This window comes from Oncorhynchus gorbuscha, linkage group LG16 (assembly GCF_021184085.1).
Source record: "Oncorhynchus gorbuscha isolate QuinsamMale2020 ecotype Even-year linkage group LG16, OgorEven_v1.0, whole genome shotgun sequence".
NCBI classification, from domain to species: Eukaryota; Metazoa; Chordata; class Actinopteri; order Salmoniformes; family Salmonidae; genus Oncorhynchus; species Oncorhynchus gorbuscha.
The window spans coordinates 44,128,851-44,152,675 of NC_060188.1; the positions used below are offsets into that span (position 1 = coordinate 44,128,851).

General features: G+C 40.8%; 1 protein-coding gene across 27 annotated transcripts in view; it reads left to right on the top strand.

Moving 5' to 3' along the window:
• The window catches only part of dlg2 (discs, large homolog 2 (Drosophila)), a 358,023-nt gene that overhangs the window by 228,406 nt on the left and 105,792 nt on the right, over positions 1 to 23,825 (top strand). For 2 of the 27 annotated variants that reach the window (XM_046306978.1, XM_046306979.1), the window contains exon 1: positions 5,470 to 5,587. The exons of the other annotated variants lie outside the window; for them this stretch is intronic. In XM_046306978.1, coding sequence (XP_046162934.1) covers positions 5,504 to 5,587 — 84 coding nt within the window. In that variant the 5' untranslated portion in view covers positions 5,470 to 5,503. Of the gene's footprint in view, positions 1 to 5,469; positions 5,588 to 23,825 lie in introns of those variants that run through there. 27 annotated transcript variants of the gene reach the window in all.

Here is a 23,825-nt window from a genome sequence, read left to right on the forward strand (position 1 = left end):
GGAGGCCTGCAAACGGTAGCTATAAAAAGGGATTGAGTAGGCTGCATAGATTTCATGACTAGAAGCTCAAAAGACGAAAACATAATTTTTCTTTTGTAAATTGAAATTTGCTATCGTAAATGTTAGCAACACTTCCGCCTTTGCGGGATGCACGGGGGATATGGTCACTAGTGTAGCCAGGAGGTGAGGCCTCATTTAACACAGTAAATTAATCAGGCTTAAGCCATGTTTCAGTCAGGCCAATCACATCAAGATTATGATCAGTGATTAGTTCATTGACTATAATTACCTTTGAAGTAAGGGATCTAACATTAAGTAGCCCTATTTTGAGATGTGAGGTATCATGATCTATTTCAATAATGACAGGAATGGAGGTCTTTATCCTAGTGAGATTGCTAAGGCAAACACCGCCATGTTTAGTTTTGCCCAACCTCGGTCGAGGCACAGACACGGTCTCAATGGTGATAGCTGAGCTGACTACACTGACACTGCTAGTGGCAGACTCCACTATGCTGGCAGGCTGGCCAACAGCCTGCTGCCTGGCCTGCACCCTATTTCATTGTGGAGCTAGAGGAGTTAGAGCCCTGTCTATGTTGGTAGATAAGATGAGATCACCCTTCCAGCTAGGATGGAGGCTGTCACTCCTCAGGAGGTCAGGCTTGGTCCTGTTTGTGGGTGAGTCCCAGAAAGAGGGCCAATTATCTACAAATTCTATCTTTTGGGAGGGGCAGAAAACTAAACTAAAATATCAGTAGTTACGTAAAGTACATAAACCCCCCAAAACTACTTAAGTACTTTACACCACTGAAAGGTAGCATTAGTCCAGTAGATAAGCACCAAAAAATGCCATGTTGTTCACTTTTGTATTAATGATTTCATGAATGCGAAGTTTAATATTTTCCGGCAGGCAATAGGCAATTGTTTTTGGAGATTATTTACAGAAAGTATTTTTCATTGCTGCCATTCTTAACCTCACCAGCATCTAAAGCTGATATTCAATCAATTGGCAATGGTGGATTTCCGGATAGCACTTTCAGAAGTGTGTTTGAAATGCACACTGGCATATGCAAGATGAAGGGAGTTGAAACTATATTCAGAAAGCGGCAGTCCTATGTCGTGAGCCTTTCAGGACTAACTGCAACCTGACTAAGTGCATGTAACCAGACATACAAATTCTAAATCAAGTATTAACTCTCTCCAGCCGAAAAATCGGAGTCAAGTCTGAAAGCACTGTTTGAAAATCCCCCAATCACTCATATGGACATTGAAATGTTTACCTTGGCGGGTAGATTGAAATCAACAAATGAAAGGCATGATAGACCACTTTTAAGTAACAGAAGCAAAGCACAGTTATGAGAGTGCAGTGGGAATGATGGCATATGAATGAGCATGAATACAGTTGGTGAAATGCTGAATATTTTTTTTTCAGTGATAAATAGTGTCATAAAAATGTGTACCTGCAGTGGTAAATGTGTGACATCGCTCATGCATTATGTGGTTTCGGTTCACCTCCTGATGTTCAGACATATTTTGCCTTTATCTGATTATTGCTATACAAGTTCATTAATACGAACTATTCTTATTATTGCATAATCCTAATTTGCTGAATTTACAAATGCAAGTTATTCCCTTGGACCCACTCTTATCTATAATGAACAAAAACAATCATTGAAGTTTGGCTGATCTGCCTTCAGAAAGTATTCATTTACATTTACATTTAAGTCATTTAGCAGACGCTCTTATCCAGAGCGACGTACACACTCCTTGATTTATTCCATATTGTGTTGTGTTACAAAGTGGGATTAAAATTGATTTGTCATTTTTTTCTGTCAATGATCTACACAAAATACACAGTGGAAGATTACATTTTTATTTTTATTAATGGAAAATAAAATACTAATATATCTTGATTAGATAAGTACTCAACCCCCTGAGTAAATACATGTAAGAATTACCTTTGACAGTGATTACAGCTGTGAGTCTTTCTGGGTAAGTCTGTAAGAGCTTTGTACACTTGGATTGGACAATATTTGCCAATTATTCTTAAAAAATTGTCCAGCTCTTTCAAGTTGGTTATTGATCATTGCTAGACAGCCATTTTTAAGTCTTGCCATAGATTTTCAAGCTGATTTAAGTTAAAACGGTAAATAGGGCACTCAGGAACATACAATGTCGTCTTGGTAAGCAACTCCAGTGAATAATTGGCCTTGTTTTAGGCTAAACCAGTTTTTCCTCTTGGATTTTACTGGTGCTTAACTCTATTATGTTTCATTTTAGCAAAAAAAAACTCCAAGCATACCCATAAGCACAAGCATACCCATAACATGATGCAGCCACCACCATTCTTCAAAATATGAAGAGTGATGTGATGCTGGATTTGCCCCAAACATAACGATTTGTATTTAGGAAAAAAAGCTAATTTCTTAGGCACATTTTTTGCAGTATTACTTTAGTGCATTATTGCAAACAGAATGCATGTTTTGGAATATTTTATTCTGCTCAGGCTTCCTTCTGTTCGCCCTGTCATTTAGGTTAGTATTGTGGAGTAACTACAATGTTATCGATCCATCCACAGTTTTCTCCTATCACTGCCATTAAACACTGTAACCTCACAGTGAAATCCCTGAGCGGTTTCCTTCCTCTCTGGCAAGTGAGTTAGGAAGGAAGCCTGTATCTTTGTAGTGACTGACTGTATTGAAACACCATCTGAAGCATACAAATAATAACTGCACCATGCGCAAAGGGATGTTTGCTTTTGTTTTACCCATCTACCAAGAGGTGCCCTTCTTTGTGAGGCATAGGAAAACCTTCCTGGTCTTTGTGGTTGTATCTGTGCTTGAAATTCACTGCTTGACTTAGGAACCTTACTGATAATTATATGTGTGGGGTACCGAGATGGGTTATTTAAAAATAATGTTAACTATTATTGCACACGGAGTGAAACCATGCAACTTATTATGTGACTTGTTAAGCACATTTTTACAAATTAAGTTATTTAGGCTTGCCTTAACAAAAGGTTTGTGAATACTTTCTGAAGGCATTATACTAACAGTCATGATGCAGTTGTAGTGTCTCCCAAATAGCACCCCATTTCCTACATAGTGCACTTCTTTTGACCATAGCCCTATGGCCCTATGAGCTACCACAGAAAATAATGAAAAACCCTTGATTTTATTTTCTTTAAAAAAATAAAAATTTACTAGGCAAGTCAGTTAAGAACAAATTCTTATTTACAATGACTGCCTACCCTGGTCAAACCCGGATGACGCTGGGCCGCCCTACGGGAATACTAATCACGGCCGGTTGGGATACAGCCTGGATATATAGGGAATAGATTGCCTCTGGGACGCAATTGCACTGTGGTTGTGCCAAAACACCTTAGTCCTCTTCTTCTGTTCCCTCCACGTGCAGCTCCATTTAGTCTATTACAGACAAGATATCCCTCATAATCTAAAACAGGAATTCCCTCTCACGGTTTGGACATGAATATATGCAAAACACACCAGCAGATAACCAGCAGATGACAAATGTTTTTAAATGGGCTACAACATTATGGCATCTCATAGTGTGGACTAGGCAGACATTTTGAGGTGATATATTTAACCTAGAAAAATCCATTGTCATCACTGTAAACTGCAGGAGTGTTGGTTTTTGTCACAAAGCAATGACACTTAAAATCGTCACAACAAAACTGAGCTATTCAATAGTATTTTTTACTATACTTAGTTCTTATAATTTCCAGACAAATCTTGTTGTCTGCTTTAATACTGAAGACCCTGAGAACTCTTTACAGCTCACAATGTGCTCTTAAAGTGATTGTAACGTTCAGGCGCTGTTTCGAGGGTTATCAGGTCTAAACCTCCCTCAGCTGCGGATGGTATTCCTCTGGGGTCCAGCGGTTTGATGTGTGTGTCGGGCTATTGATTGGGGGTGAAAACGAGGCACGGTGTGGTTGTGTTAATAAGCCCTCCGTGAGGTGTGACATGAGCCGACACTACATTAATGAAGCACATCCTTCACTGCTGCCATCATATTTTCCATCCGATAAGATGGGGGGTAATGCTTAAGGCTTTTAATGAATTACATTTTACATTTGGGTCAGCAGCCGCTGTTCTCCAGAGCCACTTAGTCAGTGCATTCGACCAAGGTAGGGGAGACAACCACATATCTATTCAGAACATGATCACGAGCTTAACATTTGATAGCTGATGAAAGGAGAGTGTGTAATACAATTATGAGGGAATCCAAAGATATTTTTGCCCAATGATGCGAACTGTAAAATGCACTTTATTTTGTAGTTCTAAGGCTGATTGCATTAGAGTCGGACTGTAGTGTACATCATGTTAAACAAAGTGAATGGCAAAAAGTGAAAAGACCAAAAAAACATTGAGTTATTGTACCTTAATATGGCAGAATACGTTGATAGATTAACGTTAGATGGATGAAGAGGAAAAAGGTTCTTAAATTTAAAAGATGTGAATGTCACACATACAATATCTTGTGGTCGGGAATTCCAAGAAGGACTTGTAGTGATGGTCCTTGTTCGCACATAAGTACTGATTGAATCACTCTAAAAATGAGTAATAGAAGTAAATAGAATGAAAATAGCTTATAATGAGCAGAGAAAAGAAAATGAGCAGGGAAATATTGGAGTATCCATTTATTATATTTCATATGCATTTTATTGTTTAAGGGACTGGTACATGTACACAAAAACGATACATATTCGTTTTCTGAAAAATAGATTGAATCTCAATCAGGAAAAACCTGTATAAAAAAAAAAGGTTAAATAACATTTTGAAAAATTAGGTTTTGCAGTAGTACCCCCATCCGAGGTAGTGAGTAATTGGGTTGTTTTCTTTGTCATGAAAATTACAGGTTTAGTACCCACGTTGCATTGCACTAGTGTGACTCATGGAAACAGACTCTGTGTGTTCCCCATAGGGTCCTCCTCACCATGGCGGTGTGTGAAAGTGTGTGTGTAAAACCTGCCAAGCTGGAAGGCACCATTGATTTAGCAGCAGCTTTCCCCCTTCCACTCTCAACCCTCCTGCCTAAGGCGGAGGGGGGGAGAGACAGAGACGCAGGCTGGCCCCAGGATGATGTACAGCACTGGGCTGGGTGATATCAAACCTCCCCTGGGTGCTAGGGATCTAGATAGGCAGTTTTCGGGGCTAGATTGGTGTTAAGGATGCTAATACATGCTCTCTGTCCGTCCCTTCTGTCTGTGATATGTAAATAGACCTGCAGACGGTCCCCCCCACTTCTCTCTCTCTCTCTTTCACCGTGAGTGTGTGTATGGGTGAGAGAGAGAGAGACCTGCCTCTGCTGTGCTGAGATGCAGAGAGGGTAAGCGAGCGAAAGAGTCCCATTTCTGCTTTCCCACTCTCATCATTCCCTCTCCTGCTCTCTCTTGCTGTGGAATATACTGACAAGGAATAATCTCTCAGGCACATAAACGGCTGTGCAAACAAAACATTTGCTTTATTTATTTTCTCTGAGTATGTTTGCCTCGATTTTCTATGCTAAGAAGCTAGGGAGAAGACTTGTACAGAATGCGAGGAAAGCCAAAATGCAGAAAGAGACGGTAGGTGTGAGATGTTTTCTGATTTATTTTGGTCAACAAATAGTGGCATAGTTTAAGAAGAATACAAAGTGAAAGTGTCCATCTGGATGTAAGAAGCAGCTTTCTTGATTATCATTTTGAAAGGCTCAGTTTTGTGGGCTATGCAATCTGTTCCGTAAAAGCATCTGTTCTACCTCATTTGAGAGCGAGTGTAAGAGACCTTAAAGCATGCTGTAGCTTTCTCATTAACTGCACACTGTCCTCTTATCAGCTGTCCCCCGGTTACATTTCTCCTCAAACATCTCTGAAGTCCCCGATACAAGTTTGACAGTGTGTCAGTTGCACTAGCAGATTTCCTCCCCAAACAGAGTCTTAAGATAAATCAGCATCGCTTTAGATTAGTCCAGGGGCAGTTGCTTACAGTACATTGCCAGTAGATGCTGTTTAACAGATAGGAAAGTGTGTTTTGGTCCTGTATGAAGTCCTACCGATATTGCTGAGATCGAGGTTGTCCTAATATGGACACCGTATGAGTGTTTGGGATTGTATGCGTTATGTACCTGCACCTGTACCTGCACCTGGGATAGTGTGTGATTAATGTGACTTGCGTGAAGTAGAAAGTAAGTAGTCTATTTTTGATAGTATTTGATTAACGGTTTGCTTTTATGCTTTTACAGATTTCTATGAGTTTTAGATCACTAGAGTTTCCACCTGTTGTTTTTATCCTGGAAATTCTGAATTTCAACCCTGGGCTTTAATATCGTTGAATAGGTTAGACCCTAAATTCTATAAACCAGAACATGTTGAAACTTAAATAGGGGTTATTGAGGAAATTTTTAAAATATTTTTTTGGAGCTCTTTTCAATTGGCTTTTAACATGTTTCTGCTCTAGGGCTAAGTCACTCACTCCCAAGCCCCTTTATGCTGCACAAGCCTCTGGTGGTGGAATCTAAGCAAGCTGTACAGTAAACCAAAAAATGTGTTGTCCTCTGTGGCTTATATTGTGATGTGGATTTGTTCACTTAAACACCATGATGTCTAGCAACAATAGAGCTGATTTGCAATGGGGATGTGGAGAATCTAGGCTGGGACGTATTGATCCAGATTGGAGACTAGAGGAGTCAGTGACAAGGTAGTCTCGCAGGACCAACCTGCCAATTTTAGTCTTGTTGACTCGACTATTGGAAGTCTTGAGGTTTTTAGTTTAGAATTTTGTGTTGGAATGGAAGCGCTGGCTGCCGACCAAATCTGACAAGAAAAGTTTTAGTAGCATCATTTTTTGTATCTTATGTTATTTGCAAAAATGGCAAAAATCACTGAAGCTGGAGTCTTATATCTCCCTCTCTAACTTTAAGCATCAGTTGTCAGAGCAGCTTACCGATCACTGTACCTGTACACAGCCAATCTGTAAATAGCACACCCAACTTCCTCATCCCCATATTGTTATTTATCCTCTTGCTCGTTTGCACCCCAGTGTCTCTACTTGCACATCATCTTCACATCTATCACTCCAGTTTTAATGCTAAATTGTAATTGTTTTGCTTCCATGGCATATTTATTGCCTTACCTCCCTACTCTTCTACATTTACACACACTGTACATACATTGTTCAATTGTGTTATTGACTGTACATTTGTTTATGTGTAACTCTGTGTTGTTGTTTTTGTCGCACTGCTTTGCTTTATCTTGGCCAGGTCGCGGTTGTGAATGAGAACTTGTTTTCAACTGGCCCACCTGGTTAAGTGAAGATGAAATAAAAATACATATTATTATTATTTTTTAGCTTGTTGTCAGTAAGAAAGTAGTTGTTTTAGTGTGTGATATTTTGAAATGAATGGTTTACCAACCAGGTCACTGTACTCACCATTAACTTTACAGTATGTTATGGGCAAAATGACTTGGCCATAACCTTCACCCCATTTATTGCATTGTACAAGCACTCTTAAACACAGCCAAATGAACATTGGCATTGGCACACAGGTCCGCAGCCACACACTCATGCGTGTGCGTGGGAGTGTATTGCGGCCCTGTAACTGAATAAGTTGTGGTTGTAGCTGAGGGAATATGGTGCTTGTGAAGCTGAGCGTGAATGAGCAACAGGGAGAGTGGAGAAGAGAGTGGGCCTCAGCACAGTTGGGAAGCAACTAATTGGTCCTCTGTGTCAGCTCTTGTACAGAATAAACCACAGAGTTATTGGGGGGGGAATATACTTTTCAGGTTTTCTTTCTCCTAAGCTCTTTACCCTAAACTACTGTCTGGGATTTGGGAAACTGTTCAATGATTATTTGAAATATACCCATTGTTTCTTGAAGAAAATATGTTTTGAGCATCATGAGCTTCAGTGAAAGTACTGGCTAAGTCTATTTGAATTTATAGTCTAGTTTTGGGTTTGTTATCTAAACAAATGTAACTTTTGAAAGGTAAATTGAATATAAAGCCAGAACAAAAATCCTCTAAACTAAAGTAACCTTTCTTCTTATATGTGTCAAATTAGGCCGACAAGCCAATTCTCTAAATCCTTGATATTCCACCTGGATTAAATAGTGATTTTACCTGAAACACAAGAACAAATCCAAGCAGCGGTGCGATAAAATCAAATTGAAAGCGGACTGGTTTTGTTATTCGATTACCAGAGCAGCCACTGCTGCCAGATATACTCATATGCATAATCGTAGCAGGAATAGCCCATTTAATTTTCACACTTTTGAATTATATAAAATATGTATTTTCCACTTGAAGAAATAGAGTTGTGCTCGTGTTTGCTAAGCAGCCCTGACATGAAGTCTGGAAAAGGGCTGCTCTTTGTGTAATATTCCTTTCGGGGTTTAGGTTCTTTAGTGGCTACTTTGTTTTCTATTGAATAATTTGAACATTGATGTAGTGAAGAAGCATTATCAACAAGCAAAGTCGGAAGAGAGAGACCTTGATTTACAGTTGACACACTTAAATATTTCATCTTTTATTCTCCAGCCTACACACTTTCAGTGTGGTTCTCAAGTTTGATCAATAAGGTATTTTGGAAAAAGCTCCAGCCAGCCAGGTTGCAAGCCTTTCGACTACATTATTTGACTGTGTCCAATTGGGTTATACTTACAGTCGGGACCTGGTGAATCGTCCACCAGAAGGTTGTCTGAGGTTGGTTGATGGGGAAGGTTGGGCATAACAACCTGCTTGTAGAGTGGAACGTTGCATGTTTAAGGTTTTGTCCCGGTTGCAGAGTGTGGTCTTCGGGAGCTTACTTTTCCCTTAAGATCAGTCTGGGTTTAAGATATAGCCGTCGGGGTTTCACCTGAACTTAACCCTAGATGATTTAGCAATTACGGTAGTCATAATTTTGCCTAGCTAAGGTCATCATTTTGACGAGGCACTTGGACATCGTGTTTCTCCGTTGTTATGGTGTTAGTTCATGATAAAGATCCATTGATATCAAGTCACTCACTCCTGAATGATTTTTGGGAAAAGCATCACTTGTGTAATGAAGTTTATTTGCCAAACACAAACAGAAGGTTATGTCAGAAGTGCTCCTTGCCATAACCTCAATTTGAAAAATCTGAAATAATGTCCCCATCAAGAGTCAATTGCTGTTCCTCATTATTTTTGCCGTTGTTTAATTATTGGTCACATACACGTGTTTAGCAGATGTTATTGCGGGTGTTGCGAAATGCTTGTGCTTCTAGCTCCAACAGTGCAGTACTATCTAAGTAAGATCTAACAATTTCACAACAATACACACAAATCTCCTGGACTTTAACATGAATTAAAACAACTCAAACCCTCTGATGACTAGGAATTTATTGATTAGCAGGCGGCCAGACACATTGTTGTTCTTACTATCCAGGAGTATGTGATATTATTCCAAATATTATTAACAAAGGGCATACCACACCATCTTGTCATCCCAAACACTTGCCCCGTGTTGTCGGGCTTCTCAGACGAGACCATCGTAACGTCATTATAATCTCACACTGTTGAATGTCTTACTCACTTTTCTTTCTCATTTCCTCCATCAGGTTTATCACGTTGCAATAACTTTTTAGCTACGTTTCTGGAAAAGGATTTGATCAGTCGGACTTCTGCCAACAACAAAAAAACTATATTCATTTTAGGACATTGCCTTCCTTTGTGATTTTCTGCAAGGCCTCCATTTTGTATTTACAGCAGTCTGGGGCTGAATCCTAAATGGCAACCTATTCCCTATATAGTGTACTAAATAGGGAATAATTGGGTGCCATTTGGGCTGCACACTGAGTCAGTAGTGTAGTGGAAGAGATACTGCCATCTGTCAAAGCCAAAAGTTTTTAGATGTATTACAGGAGTGCATAGTGCAGGATTTTCATTCCTTGCACAGGATTTGTAATATCCCTTCACAATTGATTTCCTTAATTGGATACGGGAAGGAATAGACCGTTTTCATTCTAAACGTGAGCTGGTGTGTGTACATAATATATGCTATTTAGCAGACACTTTTATACCAAGTGACTTACAGTCATGCTGGCATTCATACAGTATTTCGTATGGAATCTTGCACGAATCAAACCCACAATCCATGGCGTTGCAGACACCATGCTCTACCAACTGAGCTACACAGGTCATTAGGAGTCCCATAGGTGTACTCCTCATAATATTCCCCTAAATGGGAAATAGGGGGTGGAAAAAGAAAGAATTACTGGACTCTCTCACATAAGGATTTGTCATCATCAAGAAGTGATGAATGTATTAGATTTGGTTTTCCTTTGTTGATTGACCCTCCTGCTGTGTCCTGCATCTCTTAATTCAGATTTTGTATCTATTAATAAACTATTGCATTGACCAATGAGTTGCTCTGATTGTTCGATTTATTCAATACAGAATGCCGTATTGCATACAATTTTGAGTTTGGTTTATGATTTGTATTGCACAGTGGAGATGTGACAGAAATGTAGCCAATTAGGCTTTCACTTATCTGGCTACTGATGCTGTTATTACAGAGTGAAGACTGTCTTTTGTGTGAGGTACAGCAGGATATTCAGTGTCTGTGACTGATGAAGTTAATTGCAAAGCTGGCATATCATTTTAGCCATTGTTCAGATGGACTCTTAGACAGCATTTGTCAAGACAGCTTTTTGTGTTTTTCGTTTACAGAGCATTCGGAAAGTATTCAGACCCTTTAACTATTTCCACATTGTTACATTACAATCTACACACATCTACACCCCATCATGACAAAGCAAAAACAAGTTTTATACATTTTTGAGTCTTCTTGGGTATGGCACTACAAGCTTGGCACATCTGTATTTGGGGACTTTCTCCCATTCTCTCTGCAGATCCTCTCAAGCTCTGTCAGATTGGATGGGGAGCGTTGCTGCACAGCTATATTCAGGTCTCTCTAGAGATGTTTGATTGGGTACAAGTCCAGGCTCTGGCTGGGCCTCTCAAGGACATTCAGAGATTGTCCCGAAGCCACTTCAGCGTTGCCTTTGCCGTGTGCTTAGGGTTGTTGTCCTGTTGGAAGGTGAACCTTCCCCTCCATTCTGAGGTCCTGAGCACTCTGGGGCAGGTTTTCATCAAGGATCTATCTGTACTTTGCTCCATTCATTTTACGCTCGATCCTGACTACTCTCCCAGTCCCTGTCCCTGAAAAACATCTCCATAGCATGATGCTGCCACCACCATGCTTCCCCGTAGGGATGGTGCCAGGTTTCCTCCAGACGTTACGCTTGGCATTCAGGCCAAAGATTTCAATCTTGGTTACATCATTCCAGAGAATCTTGTTTCTCATGGTCTGAGAGTCTTTAGATGCCTTTTGGCAAACTCCAAGTGGGCTGTCATGTGCCTTTTACTGAGGTGTGGCTTCCGTCTGGCCACTCTACCATAAAGGCCTGATTGGTGGAGTGCTGCAGAGATGGTTGTCCTTCGGGAAGGTTCTCCGATATCCACAGAGTAACTCTGGAGCTCTCTGGAGCTCTGTCAGAGTGACCATCGGGTTCTTGGTCACCTCCTTGACCAGGGCCCTTCTCCTCTGATTGCTCAGTTTGACCTGGCGGCGGTTCCAAACGTCTTCCATTTAATAATCATGGATGCCACTGTGTTCTTGGGGACTTTCAATGCTGCAGTCATTTTTGGTACCATTCCCCAGATCAGATTCCCCAGATCTGTGCCTTGACACAATCCTGTCTCGGAGATCTACGGTCAATTCCTTGGACCTCCGGCTTGGTTTTTGCTCTGACATGCACTGTCAACTGTAGGACCTTGTATTGGTAGGTGTGTGCCTTTCCAAATTATGTCCAATCAATTGAATTTACCACAGATGGACTCCAGTCAAGTTGTAGAAACATCTCAAGGATGATCAATAGAAACAGGATGTACCTGAGCTGAATTTCGAGTCTCATAGCAAAGGGTCTGAATACTTATGTAAATAAGGTATTTCTGTTTTTCATTTTTTATGAATTTGCAACATTTTCAAAAAAGCGGTTTTCACTTTGTCATTATGGGGTATTGGGTGTAGATTTGATGAGAGAAAAAAATAATTGTATCTATTTTAGAATAAGGCTGTAAAGTAACAACATTTTGAAAATTGTAAATGGGTCAGAAAACTTTCTGAATGCTCTGTATCTTAAATATATAGACTTGTCCATCCATATAAGAACACTACAATGTGGCTTTCTATCGGAGTTGGGTAAACAAGTATTTTCAGGTCAAAAATTATGTTTAAAAAAGCTGTGTTTTTTCATCACATCCACTATATATACAAAAGTATGTGAACATCCCTCCATATTAGTGGGTTCGGCTATTTCAGCCACACCGTGTGTTGAAAGGTGTACAAAATCAGGCACACAGCCATGCAAGCTCCATAGACAAACATTAGAAAGGCCTTACAGTAGAATGGCCTTACTAAAGAGTTCAGTGACTTTCAATGTGGCACCACCATAGGATGCCACCTTTCCAACAAATCAGTATGTAAAATTTCTGCCCTGCTAGAACTGCCCCAGTCAACTGTAAGTGATGATATTGTGAAGTGGAAATCTCTAGGAACAACAACGGCTAAGCCGCGAAGTGGTAGGCCACACAAGCTCACAGAATGGAACCGCTGATTTCTGGACCGCGTAGCACATAAAAATCGTCTGTCCTCGGTTGCAACAATCACTACCGAGTTCCAAACTGCCTCTGGAAGCAACGTCAGCACAAGAACTGTTTGGCCGAGCTGTCGCACACAAGCCTAAGATCACCATGCGCAATACCAAGTGGCGAGTCCAAAGCTCGCCGCCGTTGGACTCTGTAGCAGTGGAAACGCATTCTCTGGAGTGATGAATCACGCTTCAAATCACATTTTATTAGTCACATGTGCCAAATACAACAGTTGAAATCCTAACTTACGAGCCCCTAACCATCAATGCAGTTTAAAAAATAAGTAAAAAATATGTATAAGAATAAGAGATAAAAGTAACAACTAATTAATGAGCAGCTATAAAATAACAATAGCGAGACTATATATGCACCGGTAAGTCACCATCTGGCAGTCCGACGGACTAATCTGGGTTTGACGGATGCCAGAAGAAAGCCCGAGTGTATAGTGCCAACTCTAAAGTTTGGTGGAGGAGGAATAATGGACTGGGGCTGTTTTCCACGGTTTGGGCCAGACCCCTTAGTTCCAGTGAAGGAACATCTTAACGCTACAGCATACAATGACATTCAAGACAATTCTGTGCTTCCAACTTTGTGGCAAAAGTTTAGGGAAGTCCCTTTCTTGTTTCAGCATGACAATGCCCCTGTGCACAGGTCCATACAGAAATGGTTTATCGAGAACGGTGGAGAAGAACTTGGCTGGCCTGCATTGAGCCCTGACCTCAACCCAATCAAACACCTTTGGGATGAATTGAATGGCCGACTGCGAGCCACGCCTAATTGCCCAAAATCAGTGCCCGACCTCACTAATGTTCTTGTGGCTGAATGGAAGCAAGTCCCCGCAGCAATGTTCCAACATCAAGTGGAACGCCTTCCCAAAGTGGAGGCTGTTATAGCAGCAAAGTGGGGACCAACTTTATATTAATGCCCATGATTTTGGAATGAGATATTCGGCGAGCTGATATTCGGCGTCCACAAACTTTTGGTCATGTAGTGCATCAAAGTCGACATTTGAAAGGAATCAACTAATTGAACTTTACTCCATGGTGTCCCTGGAGCCATTCTCTATTTCTAACAGAATGGGGTTTTGCCCACTGGTTAGTCTCAATAGATCCCCATTGCATCATGAGCCTATTTCAGCTTTAGCTTTGCTATTTAAACAAGTCTCGAAATCTTAATTTCCCTGTGCTCCGATGTGGTTGTACAGTCTTTAAGAAAGGCATTAGCGCCAAAGTAAATCATTTCCTTTGATGTACTTTGGAGAGGCTCAGACAATGCCTCCAATTGAAGGAGAGCATGAACTGTCCCAGAAAGACTTTAATATTGACTTTTAGATACTTGAAACCATACAAACTTAAATTGCTCTTGTACAGTTCTCTGTAACATCACTTAGTGTGGCAGCTCAATAGCACGAAAGAGTACTACTTACACTAGAATGTGCGGTGACACTTAACTTGAATGGTTTATCATAATGCCTAAAGGGTTTCATACTGTATGTGACTTTTAGAGCTCAACATTTAATGAAAACCTATGCCACATACGCCACCATAAATCTGTTAGCAGAATGACAATTGCTTTTAAAATTAAATCTGCAATGTGTACATTTTTGGGCGACCTGACCAAATTTACATAGAAATGTGAATTATCGATCTGTCATTCTCATTGAAGCAAGTCTAAGAAGTGGTAAATCTGTTCAATGTGCTCTATTTTCTCGTGCATAAGTTTTGTTTTTGTGTCTTTTACTTTCGGGCTTAGTACACCAGCTTCTAATACTATATTTTTGGTTATTGAAAAGATACATGACCAAAAGTATTTGGAGGCCTGCTCATCGAACATCTCATTCTAAAATCATGGTTATTAATATAGAGTTTGCCTCCCACTTTGCTGATGAGGCCTTGTTCGCAATTGGCATTCCAATTCATCCCAAAAGTGTTTGATGGGTTAGAGGTCAGGGCTCTGTGCAGGCCAGTCAAGTCCTTACACACCAATCTTGGCAAACCATTTTTGTATGGACCTCGCTTTGTGCACGGGGGCATTGTCATGCTGAAACAGGAAAAGGCCTTCCCCAAACTTTTGCCACAAAGTTAGAAGCACAAAATTGTATAGAATGTCATTGTATGCTGTAGCGCTACGATTTCCCTTCTCTGGAACTAAGAGGCCAAGGCCGAACCATGAAAAACAGTCCCAGACCATTATTCCTCCTCCACCAAACTTTTGTCGGACTGCCAGATGGTGAACCTGGAGAGGGAGAGACGGGTGAAGTAGTTGTGGGGCGTCATGATTTTAGGCACCTCTTGACAGCGAAATCCTTCTACCTGCCACCCGGGCTGAAATGACAAATGCCAAACTATTCCCGTGGGACCTCATCTCTCCATCAGAGTGTGGCCCATTTAGGAGACATGTTGTCAGTTTATAAAAAGCCTTGCCGGCCTGGTCACCAATCTTATTAGCATACACCCGCATTATTAATTATTACCTGACAGGTACCAGCAAGGTGAGGCCAGAGAGCCAATAGATTCAGGACCCTGGAAGACTGCCAGCATACCAAAGAGAAAGAGCACCCAACTAGAGACAAAGTACTAGACAAAACTGCATTTCTGATTGCCTGGCACCAATCAATATTTAATGATATCTCCGTTGGCTTTTGACCTTTATGCCTAGGCATGGCAACTTAAACGAGCAGTTATATCGTTTTAATGAAAGCAGCTGTAAGCACTGTTCAGTCCCATAAGCTGATTTACACTGAATTGGTCCTTGGCATTAGCGGTAATGCTATTGTGTAAATTGGCTGTATAACAAACATTATTATCCTTGCTCTACTGTTAGGATTTGAATCTCAAGGGTTCCTGGAGATTAACACAGATTAACCCAGGCTTGGAGAGTGAGGAAAATGGGTGTTACAGATAAGCCTAATAGTTGATACTGTGCACTGAGACCACTGGGTATCTTCCGTAGCAGTAATTTGAGTTTTAACTATAATGGATAGAGCACAGCATAATGAGCAAGTCCAAAGTCAAAACAAGGGGAAATGGTTTAATCTTGTCACTGGATGATATATTGGTTGGTTGTGTTTTCATAGCTCATGAACTGTCCGTAAGATCCAAATGCATTTGTAGATGCGCATAACATCAGCTATTTTATTCTATTCTGTGTTTGGGGCGTATTCTTCTTGACATGCACAGTGAATACCAAGAAATCTGCTAAGTGTCCAGAGAATTGGTCTGCTCAATGGTTTGTTTGTACAGTACTTCAAACTGATGTCATTTTTGGGGTGGCAGGTAGCCCAGCGGTTAAGAGCATTGGACCAGTAATCAAAAGGTTGCTGGTTCGAATCCCCCGAGTTGAGTAGGGGGAAATATGTTAATATGCCCATGAGCAAGGCACTTGACCCTAGTTGCTCTGTATAAGAGCGTCTGTTAAAATAAAAATATGAAGGGCTTTGATTATGGGTATTATGGCCTTAATAGAGACAATTACGATTTGAATTACTGTTCACTGTCAGCTGTCGAACAAGGCATTGCTATTACATCAACGTAGGGAGACACAGGCACTGTTAACTCTTTAAAAAATATTGTAAGTTCTTTAAAGATTTTCTTGAAATTCTAGAAGATAATACGTGGGAAAGATAGTGAGATGTTGTGTCAAAGAGCAGTAGGCCAGATTCAAACTCATGCTGACCGTGTAGATATATCTGTCTGAGGGTACGGCCCTACACCAAGCCTAGGCCACACTGCAGTACTTGTTAACATGTCTGTTTACATTTATATGGGAAGAGGAAGGTGGCTCCTACCTTCAGCAGCCATCAGGGGCTATCTGCACTCTCCACTTCAAAAGGCAGGCTGGCAGGCGGTCCCTCCAAAGGCCACATTATCAAACGTCTCCACAGCTGTGCTCTGCAAACTTTTCTTTATTTCAAAGGGCTTTGCGAGGATCAATTTAGCAGACAGCTGCCGAATGGTAGAACAACATGGGCATAAGAGGCATCAGAAAGCTACTTAAGGGAAAGAGAAAGCTACTGCAGAGCCCTTATTTGGTTCATTCAGACTGTTACTGAATGTAATTTTTGTTTCATTGGCCCACCTCTGCCGAGGCAGCTGGCACTGATGTGGATACGTCTGGGCGGTGCAATGCTTTGAACATCTCATCGAGATCACTTTGTTTATTAGCGGAGCCCACTCGAACACCACAAGAGCTCTCTCTGTTGTTGGCCATATGATTAGGTTCCATTATATTCCGAATTGAGCCTGAATGGTGATTGCGGCTGTAATTGTGCTGTTGTTTTTCAGACATTAATTTATGAAAAAGCTCAAAGCAAAGTTTTTTTAAGGGGCAGTGCAGTTAAAAATGTGATTTACCTGTTTCTTTATGATATTTTCAAACTGAGGTCGAAATAACACATTATGATAATGCTCTTTTTGTGTAAGTTGGTTGAAAAAAATGCATGGAATTTCTGCCTGTTCAGGTGGGATGGAACTTAGTGTCAACATCATGACATCACAATGCGATCTGACCAATGACTGTTCATCTGGGTAAGGGGGTGGGCTCTATACCATCCTTTCAGCCAATCAGGGCTGTGAATGTAAATCTCTTCAAATCTGTTTCATAACTCCGACACAATCAGACTGAGCATGTCAAAGGCCAAAGGAAGTTCAGAGAAATAAATGATTAAACATATATTTTGGAGTTATTTTCATTAAATAAACACACAGTGATTTATTAGACATACAATGATGATTAAAAAAATACAATTACAAAGACTGCATGGGGGCTTTAAGAAAGTTATGGCATTACATCATATTAGACAACATCCCTTTCCCTTTCTGTCTCAATTTTCATTTTTCTCTCTCTCTCTATATCTATATCTATATCTATATATATGGCTGGGAGATATAGGAGAACAGGCTCATTGTAATGGATGAACTCGTATCAAAGACATGGTTTCCATGTGTTTGACACCGTGCCATTTATTCTATTTCAGCCATTATAATGAGCCCGCCCTCCAATATCTCCACCCGCCAGCCTCCTCTGCTCTGTATTCCAAGCATGCTGAGGTTCTCATCCTCACCCTTACTCTCTGCTGCACTGTGCTCAGATGTGGGCAGGGTTGTTGGTAGATGTGGGGGGCTGTGTTATCGGTGCCGGGCCAGAGTCTGATAATCCTCCCACCACAATGAGGCGGAGAGGGAGAGAGCATGGCAGCTTCCAGACAATCAGAACTCTCGTCTGAATCTCCGAGCTACACGCTTCTCTCAGCCCACAGCGATAAAGGGACATATCAATAAAAAACATCAACAAATACCCAGACATGAGAGGGAGAGAAAGAGCATGTTTGAATAATGAGGTGAAATCTAGATTGAGGGAATTGAGTGTGAGGGATGGGAGTGGAGAAAGAATTTGGGAGAGGGACTTAGCGATAATAAAAGAGAGACAATGAATATGTTCCAAAGTACAGTCGTGGCCGGAAGTTTTGAGAATGACACAAATATTAATTTCCACAAAGTTTGTTGCTTCAGTGTCTTTAGATATTTTTGTCAGACGTTACTCGAATACTGAAGTATAATTACAAGCACTTCATAAGTGTCAAAGGCTTTTATCGACAATTACATGAAGTTGATGCAAAGAGTCAATATTTGCAATGTTGATCCTTCTTTTTCAAGACCTCTGCAATCTGCCCTGGCATGCTGTCAATTTAACTTCTGGGCCACATCCTGACTGATGGCAGCCCATTCTTGCATAATCAAAGCTTGGAGTTTGTCAGAATTTGTGGGTTTTTGTTTGTCCACCCGCCTCTTGAGGATTGACCACAAGTTTTCAATGGTTCTCAATGGTTCAAGTTCTTAAGGTCTGGGGAGTTTCCTGGCCATGGACCCAAAATATCGATGTTTTGTTCCCCAAGCCACTAAGTTATCACTTTTGCCAAGGTGCTCCATCATGCTGGAAAAGGCATTGTTCGTCACCAAACTGTTCCTGGATGGTTGGAAGAATGTCACGCCCTGGTCGAAGTATTTTGTGTTTATCTTTATGTATTGGGTCAGGCCAGGGTGTGGCATGGGGTTTTTGTATTGTGGTGTGTTTTGTCTTGGGGTTTTGGTATATAGTGGGATTGTAGCTAGTGGGGTGGTCTAGCAGAGTCTATGGCTGTCTGGAGTGGTTCTCAATCAGAGTCAGGTGTTTATCGTTGTCTCTGATTGGGAACCATATTTAGGCAGCCATATTCTTTGGTTGTGTTGTGGGTGATTGTCCTGATGTCCTTGTTCTGTGTTAGTTGACACCAGGCCATCCTCCAAAAGTCTTTGCGTCACTGTGCGTTCAGATGCACTCACACCTGCCTGCTGCCATTCCTGAGCAAGCTCTGTACTGGTGATGCCCCAATCCCGCTGCTGAATCAACTTTAGGAAACAGTCCTGGTGCTTGCTGGACTTTCTTGGGCGCACTAAAGCCTTCTTCACAACAGTTTAACCTGAAGTTAACAGTTTAACTTGAAGGCATATCTACCCACTAAGGTTTTTGTCCATTCTTCAAGGCAAAACTGCTCCAGCTCCTTCAAGTTGGATGGGTTCTGCTTGTGTACAGCAATATTTAAGTCATACCAAAGATTCTCAATTGGATTGAGGTCTGGGCTTTGACTAGGCCAATCCAAGACATGTAAATGTTTCCCTTTAAACCACTCAAGTGTTGCTTTAGCAGTATGCTTAGGGTCATTGTCCTGCTGGAAGGTGAACCTCCGTCCCAGTCTCAAATCTCTGGAAGACTGAAACAGGTTTCCCTCAAGAATTTCCCTGTATTTAGCACCATCCATCATTCCTTCAATTCTGACCAGAATCCCAGTGCCTGCCTATGAAAAACATGGTGCTCTCGGGGTGATGAGAGGTGTTGGGTTTGCGCCAGACATTGAGCTTTCCTTGATGGCCAAGAAGCTCAATTTTAGTCATCTGACCAGAGTACCTTCTTCTATATGTTCTACCACATGCCTTTTGGCAAACACCAAATGTGTTTGCTTATTTTTTTTCTTTAATCAATGGCTTTTTTCTGGCCACTCTTCTGTAAAGCCCAGCCCAGCCCAGTGTATGGCTTAAAGTGGTCCTATGGACAGATACTCCAATCTCCGCTGTGGAGCTTTGATTAATGCCCTCCTTGCCTGGTCCGTGAGTTTTGGTGGGCGGTCCCCTCTTGGCAGGTTTGTTGTGGTGCCATCATTCTTTCCATATCTTAATAATGGATTTGAATGTGCTCTGTGGGATGTTCAAAGATTCTGTTATTTTTTTGTAAACCAACCCTGATCTGTACTTCTCCCTGATGTGTTTGGAAAACTCCTTGGTCTTCATGGTGCCGCTTGTGTAACGGCGTTCGTCTGTAGAAGGAGAAGCGGACCAAAATGCAGCGTGATGATGATTCATGATATTTTAATGAAGGAAAAAACTATACATGAAGAAACTACAAAATAATGAAATGTGAAAACCGAAACGGCCCTATCTGGTGCAAACACAAAGACAGGAACAATCACCCACAAAACACTCAAAGAATATGGCTGCCTAAATATGGTTCCCAATCAGAGACAACGATAATCACCTGCCTCTGATTAAGAACCACCTCAGGCAACCATAGACTTTCCTAGACAACCATACTCAGCCACAATCCCAATACCTACTAAAACCCCAATACAAAAACACACCACAAAATAAACCCATGTCACACCCTGGCCTGACCAAATAAATAAAGAAAACACAAAATACTAAGACCAAGGTGTGACAGCTTGCTTGGTGGTGCCCCTTGCTTAGTGGTGTTGCAAACTCTGGGACAATTCAGAACAGGTGTATATATACTGAGCTCATGTGTCTGATCATGTGGCACTTAGATTGCACACAGGTGGACTTATTGAACTAATTATGTGACTTCTGAAGGTAATTGGTTGCACCATATCTTTTTTAGGGGCTTCATAGCAAAGGGGGTGAATACAAATGCACTCACCACTTTTCCATTTTTAATTTATATTTTTTTTGTTGATACAAGTTATTTTTTTCATTTCACTTCACCAATTTTTTTGGTTGTGTCCATTACATGAAATCCAAATAGAAATGACAGATTTTAATGAATCAAAATAGGAAAACGCCAAGGGGGATGAATACTTTTACAAAGCACTGCATGTAAGTAATTATAACACCAGAATGAATCATCCAAAACAACGTACATTTGAGAGGAATATGTTAGTTAATAAAGAGAAAAACATGTATGCCTTTTTTTGGTCATAAAGTAAATGTATGAAAATCGCTATTTATAAAGCTAGCTGACGAGCTAACATCAGCCAGCGAGCTAGCTATTTTTATGGGCGTTAATGACATGAGGATTACATTATAGTTTGTGTTGTTTAATGTTTTAGGCACTCCTAAGAAAAACAGCAATCCAGGCTGTCGTAATGTGAAACAGTGGATGTAAAGTATCGAGCTCGCTAAAGCATCTACTGCAAATTGAACGTACAGTTTTGTAAGCTTACCTTGCTGATATTTGCCATACAGTGCAGCTGAAGTAACGCAGCTAACTAACTATTTTCTTGCTTATTACGTAGTGGAGTATAAAAATACCTGTATGCCTATGGATGTGTAACTAGCTATGTAGCCGATCTGTGTATGGACCCTAAAATATTTGGTATAAATGTTAGTTCAGAACAGGGGTTTTAATTGGTTCACCAGTTAATCATTAATCCCCAGGAAATTGCAGAAAATGACTGTTACATGTCAATATTAGCTAGTTAGCTATTAACCTAGCTATGAACCTCAGCTATTATAGCCGTTTTTTTCGACTTCAAAACAGTCTGAATGGCATCAATGAAGCCTTTGGATTCAGTAGAATATAATATAACTTTATTGTGCCTTGTATGCAAGTAGTATATACAGTGAGGGGAAAAAAGTATTTGATCCCCTGCTGATTTTGTACATTTGTCCACTGACAAAGACATGATCAGTCTATAATTTGAATGGTAGGTTTATTTGAACAGTGAGACAGAATAACAACATAGAAAAACGCATGTCAAAAATGTTATAAATTGATTTGCATTTTAATGAGGGAAATAAGTATTTGACCCCTCTGCAAAACATGACCTTAATGACTTGGAGAATTTCAACCAGTAGAGAATGTGAAACACTTTATTGAAAGTTCATTATCCAAGTGTTATAAATACATAATACATGCATTATAAATATTATAATTGTAATATTATATTATAAATACATTTGTTTTTCAAATGCATATCTGGTGTGCCTTGTAAAAATAGAGGAAACAAGTGGTGGGGAGGTGTGACAAAGAGTGTAAGACAGAAAGGGAAAGAGGTAAGAACAGAGGAGCAGGGAAGACAACATATGATTCATGAATTACAGTGCTACTAAACTTCATATTCTCTCAGGTCATCACAATTGCATAATATTGTCTCTAGCAGTGTCTCCTAACCAGCCTTGGGCCCCCAGTTGGCCCGAAGTTTATCTTAAGAGCGGGTGATTTGGCGATGACGACTGGGGGTTGGCGTTCTCTCTCACATCAAAACATACCTGCAGACCAGAGACAGATGGAGAGAGAGATAAAAGTGTGAAAAAAACACGGCTTAATCATGCTTACACTGTCAGTCATCATAATCATCAGGAATCGGTGTGTGTGGCCTCACCTGGTGTCCAGGTGAAAAACATGCACAGACACATGACAAACAATATAGCATAGTTATATAAATAGAAATAATGAAGTGTCTTACTATTCTCCATGATTGGTCCTCTTGTCTATTCTTTGAAGTTGGAAGGAGCCACAGTTATACATTTGAGCTTGCTTACTGCAAAACACAATCCATCAATCAGATTGATACGAGTGTGTAGATGTGGGTTATAGGGTGCCTAATTGTTCAATATAGCCTATTTTGTTTTTGTATAGACATCACCCTTACCTGAACAGCACCCTCACCTGAGAAGTAGAAATCAAAGGGAGAGAAACTGGGAATTGAATAACTTCAGTTGACATACAGTGGCAAAGTAAATGGAAAAATACTCTTATTGCAATGTGAATGACTCTTTGGTTGTGCATGCTGTAGTCTATGGTGTTGCCAGGGAAGAGCACCCTCTTCGAAAGAAGTAGGAGGTGAAGATCTCCCGCACACGGATTGCTTCCCGTGTTGTGTTGTTAGCCCTCATCCTGGCAACATCCTGCAGAGCAGCAGACCTCTCCTCTGGCACTCTGCGGCGAGCTGCAGATCCCCTCCTGGTCCTTGTGTCCATCCTCATGAAGTTATGCAGGTACACAGGTAGCCTCCACACGCCCAAATTCCCCCACGAGGCAGTCCCAGATGGCAATGGTCACCCAATTGTAGACAATCGTTTTGAAGGAATCTCCAGTTGGAAGGTAGAAATATGGAAGATAATGTCATGTATTACACTTTTAGGTCACCAGGTCACTGTGGATTATTAAAGTATAATATCTCTTATAACAAATAATGATAACATCTGATAGATAAATGCATGTGCACACACATGTGCATGTGTAGCATGTGACAACAGCAGGATCATATCAAGGATAGCATCACAAATGAATACATAAATACCACTTGAAGCTGGATGATGAGTTGATCATTTGTGTAGTGCCAAGGTAAACACAAAAATATGCACCCCTTTGAGTCCCCGGGGCCAGGTTTGACAACCACTGCTCTTCATTTGCAGACAGGCTTTCATTGCTTTCTGTAACCAAGGACAGAAAACATCACAAGAAACAGACTTCATTATACTCAAATTAGACAGCACGGAATATTATGTTACTATTATCTCTGTCCTCACTTCTAGGGACTGGAACTGCACAAAAGCATCTGCCCTATCCAGAATGGCATTCGCGCTCCCTTTGACAGCTGGAGCTGCTATCCTTTCACCCTCCTCCATGGCTGTTAGCTAGCTAGCTACCTACAAATACATTTGGAGTTTGTTTTTTTACAATGATAAATACATCAAGATAGCTACTGTAGCTAATATGAAGTTAGGTAGCTGGTGATATTTAATTGAGTTAGCTAGCTAGCTATACAGTATGTGAAGTTGGCCAGATAGCTTGCTAGCTACGTTAGCAGCTCATTTTAGTCAGCTTGCACTGTAGCTAGTTACTGTTGACTAACCCCATTCTGTACAGATTTGCGCAACCACTG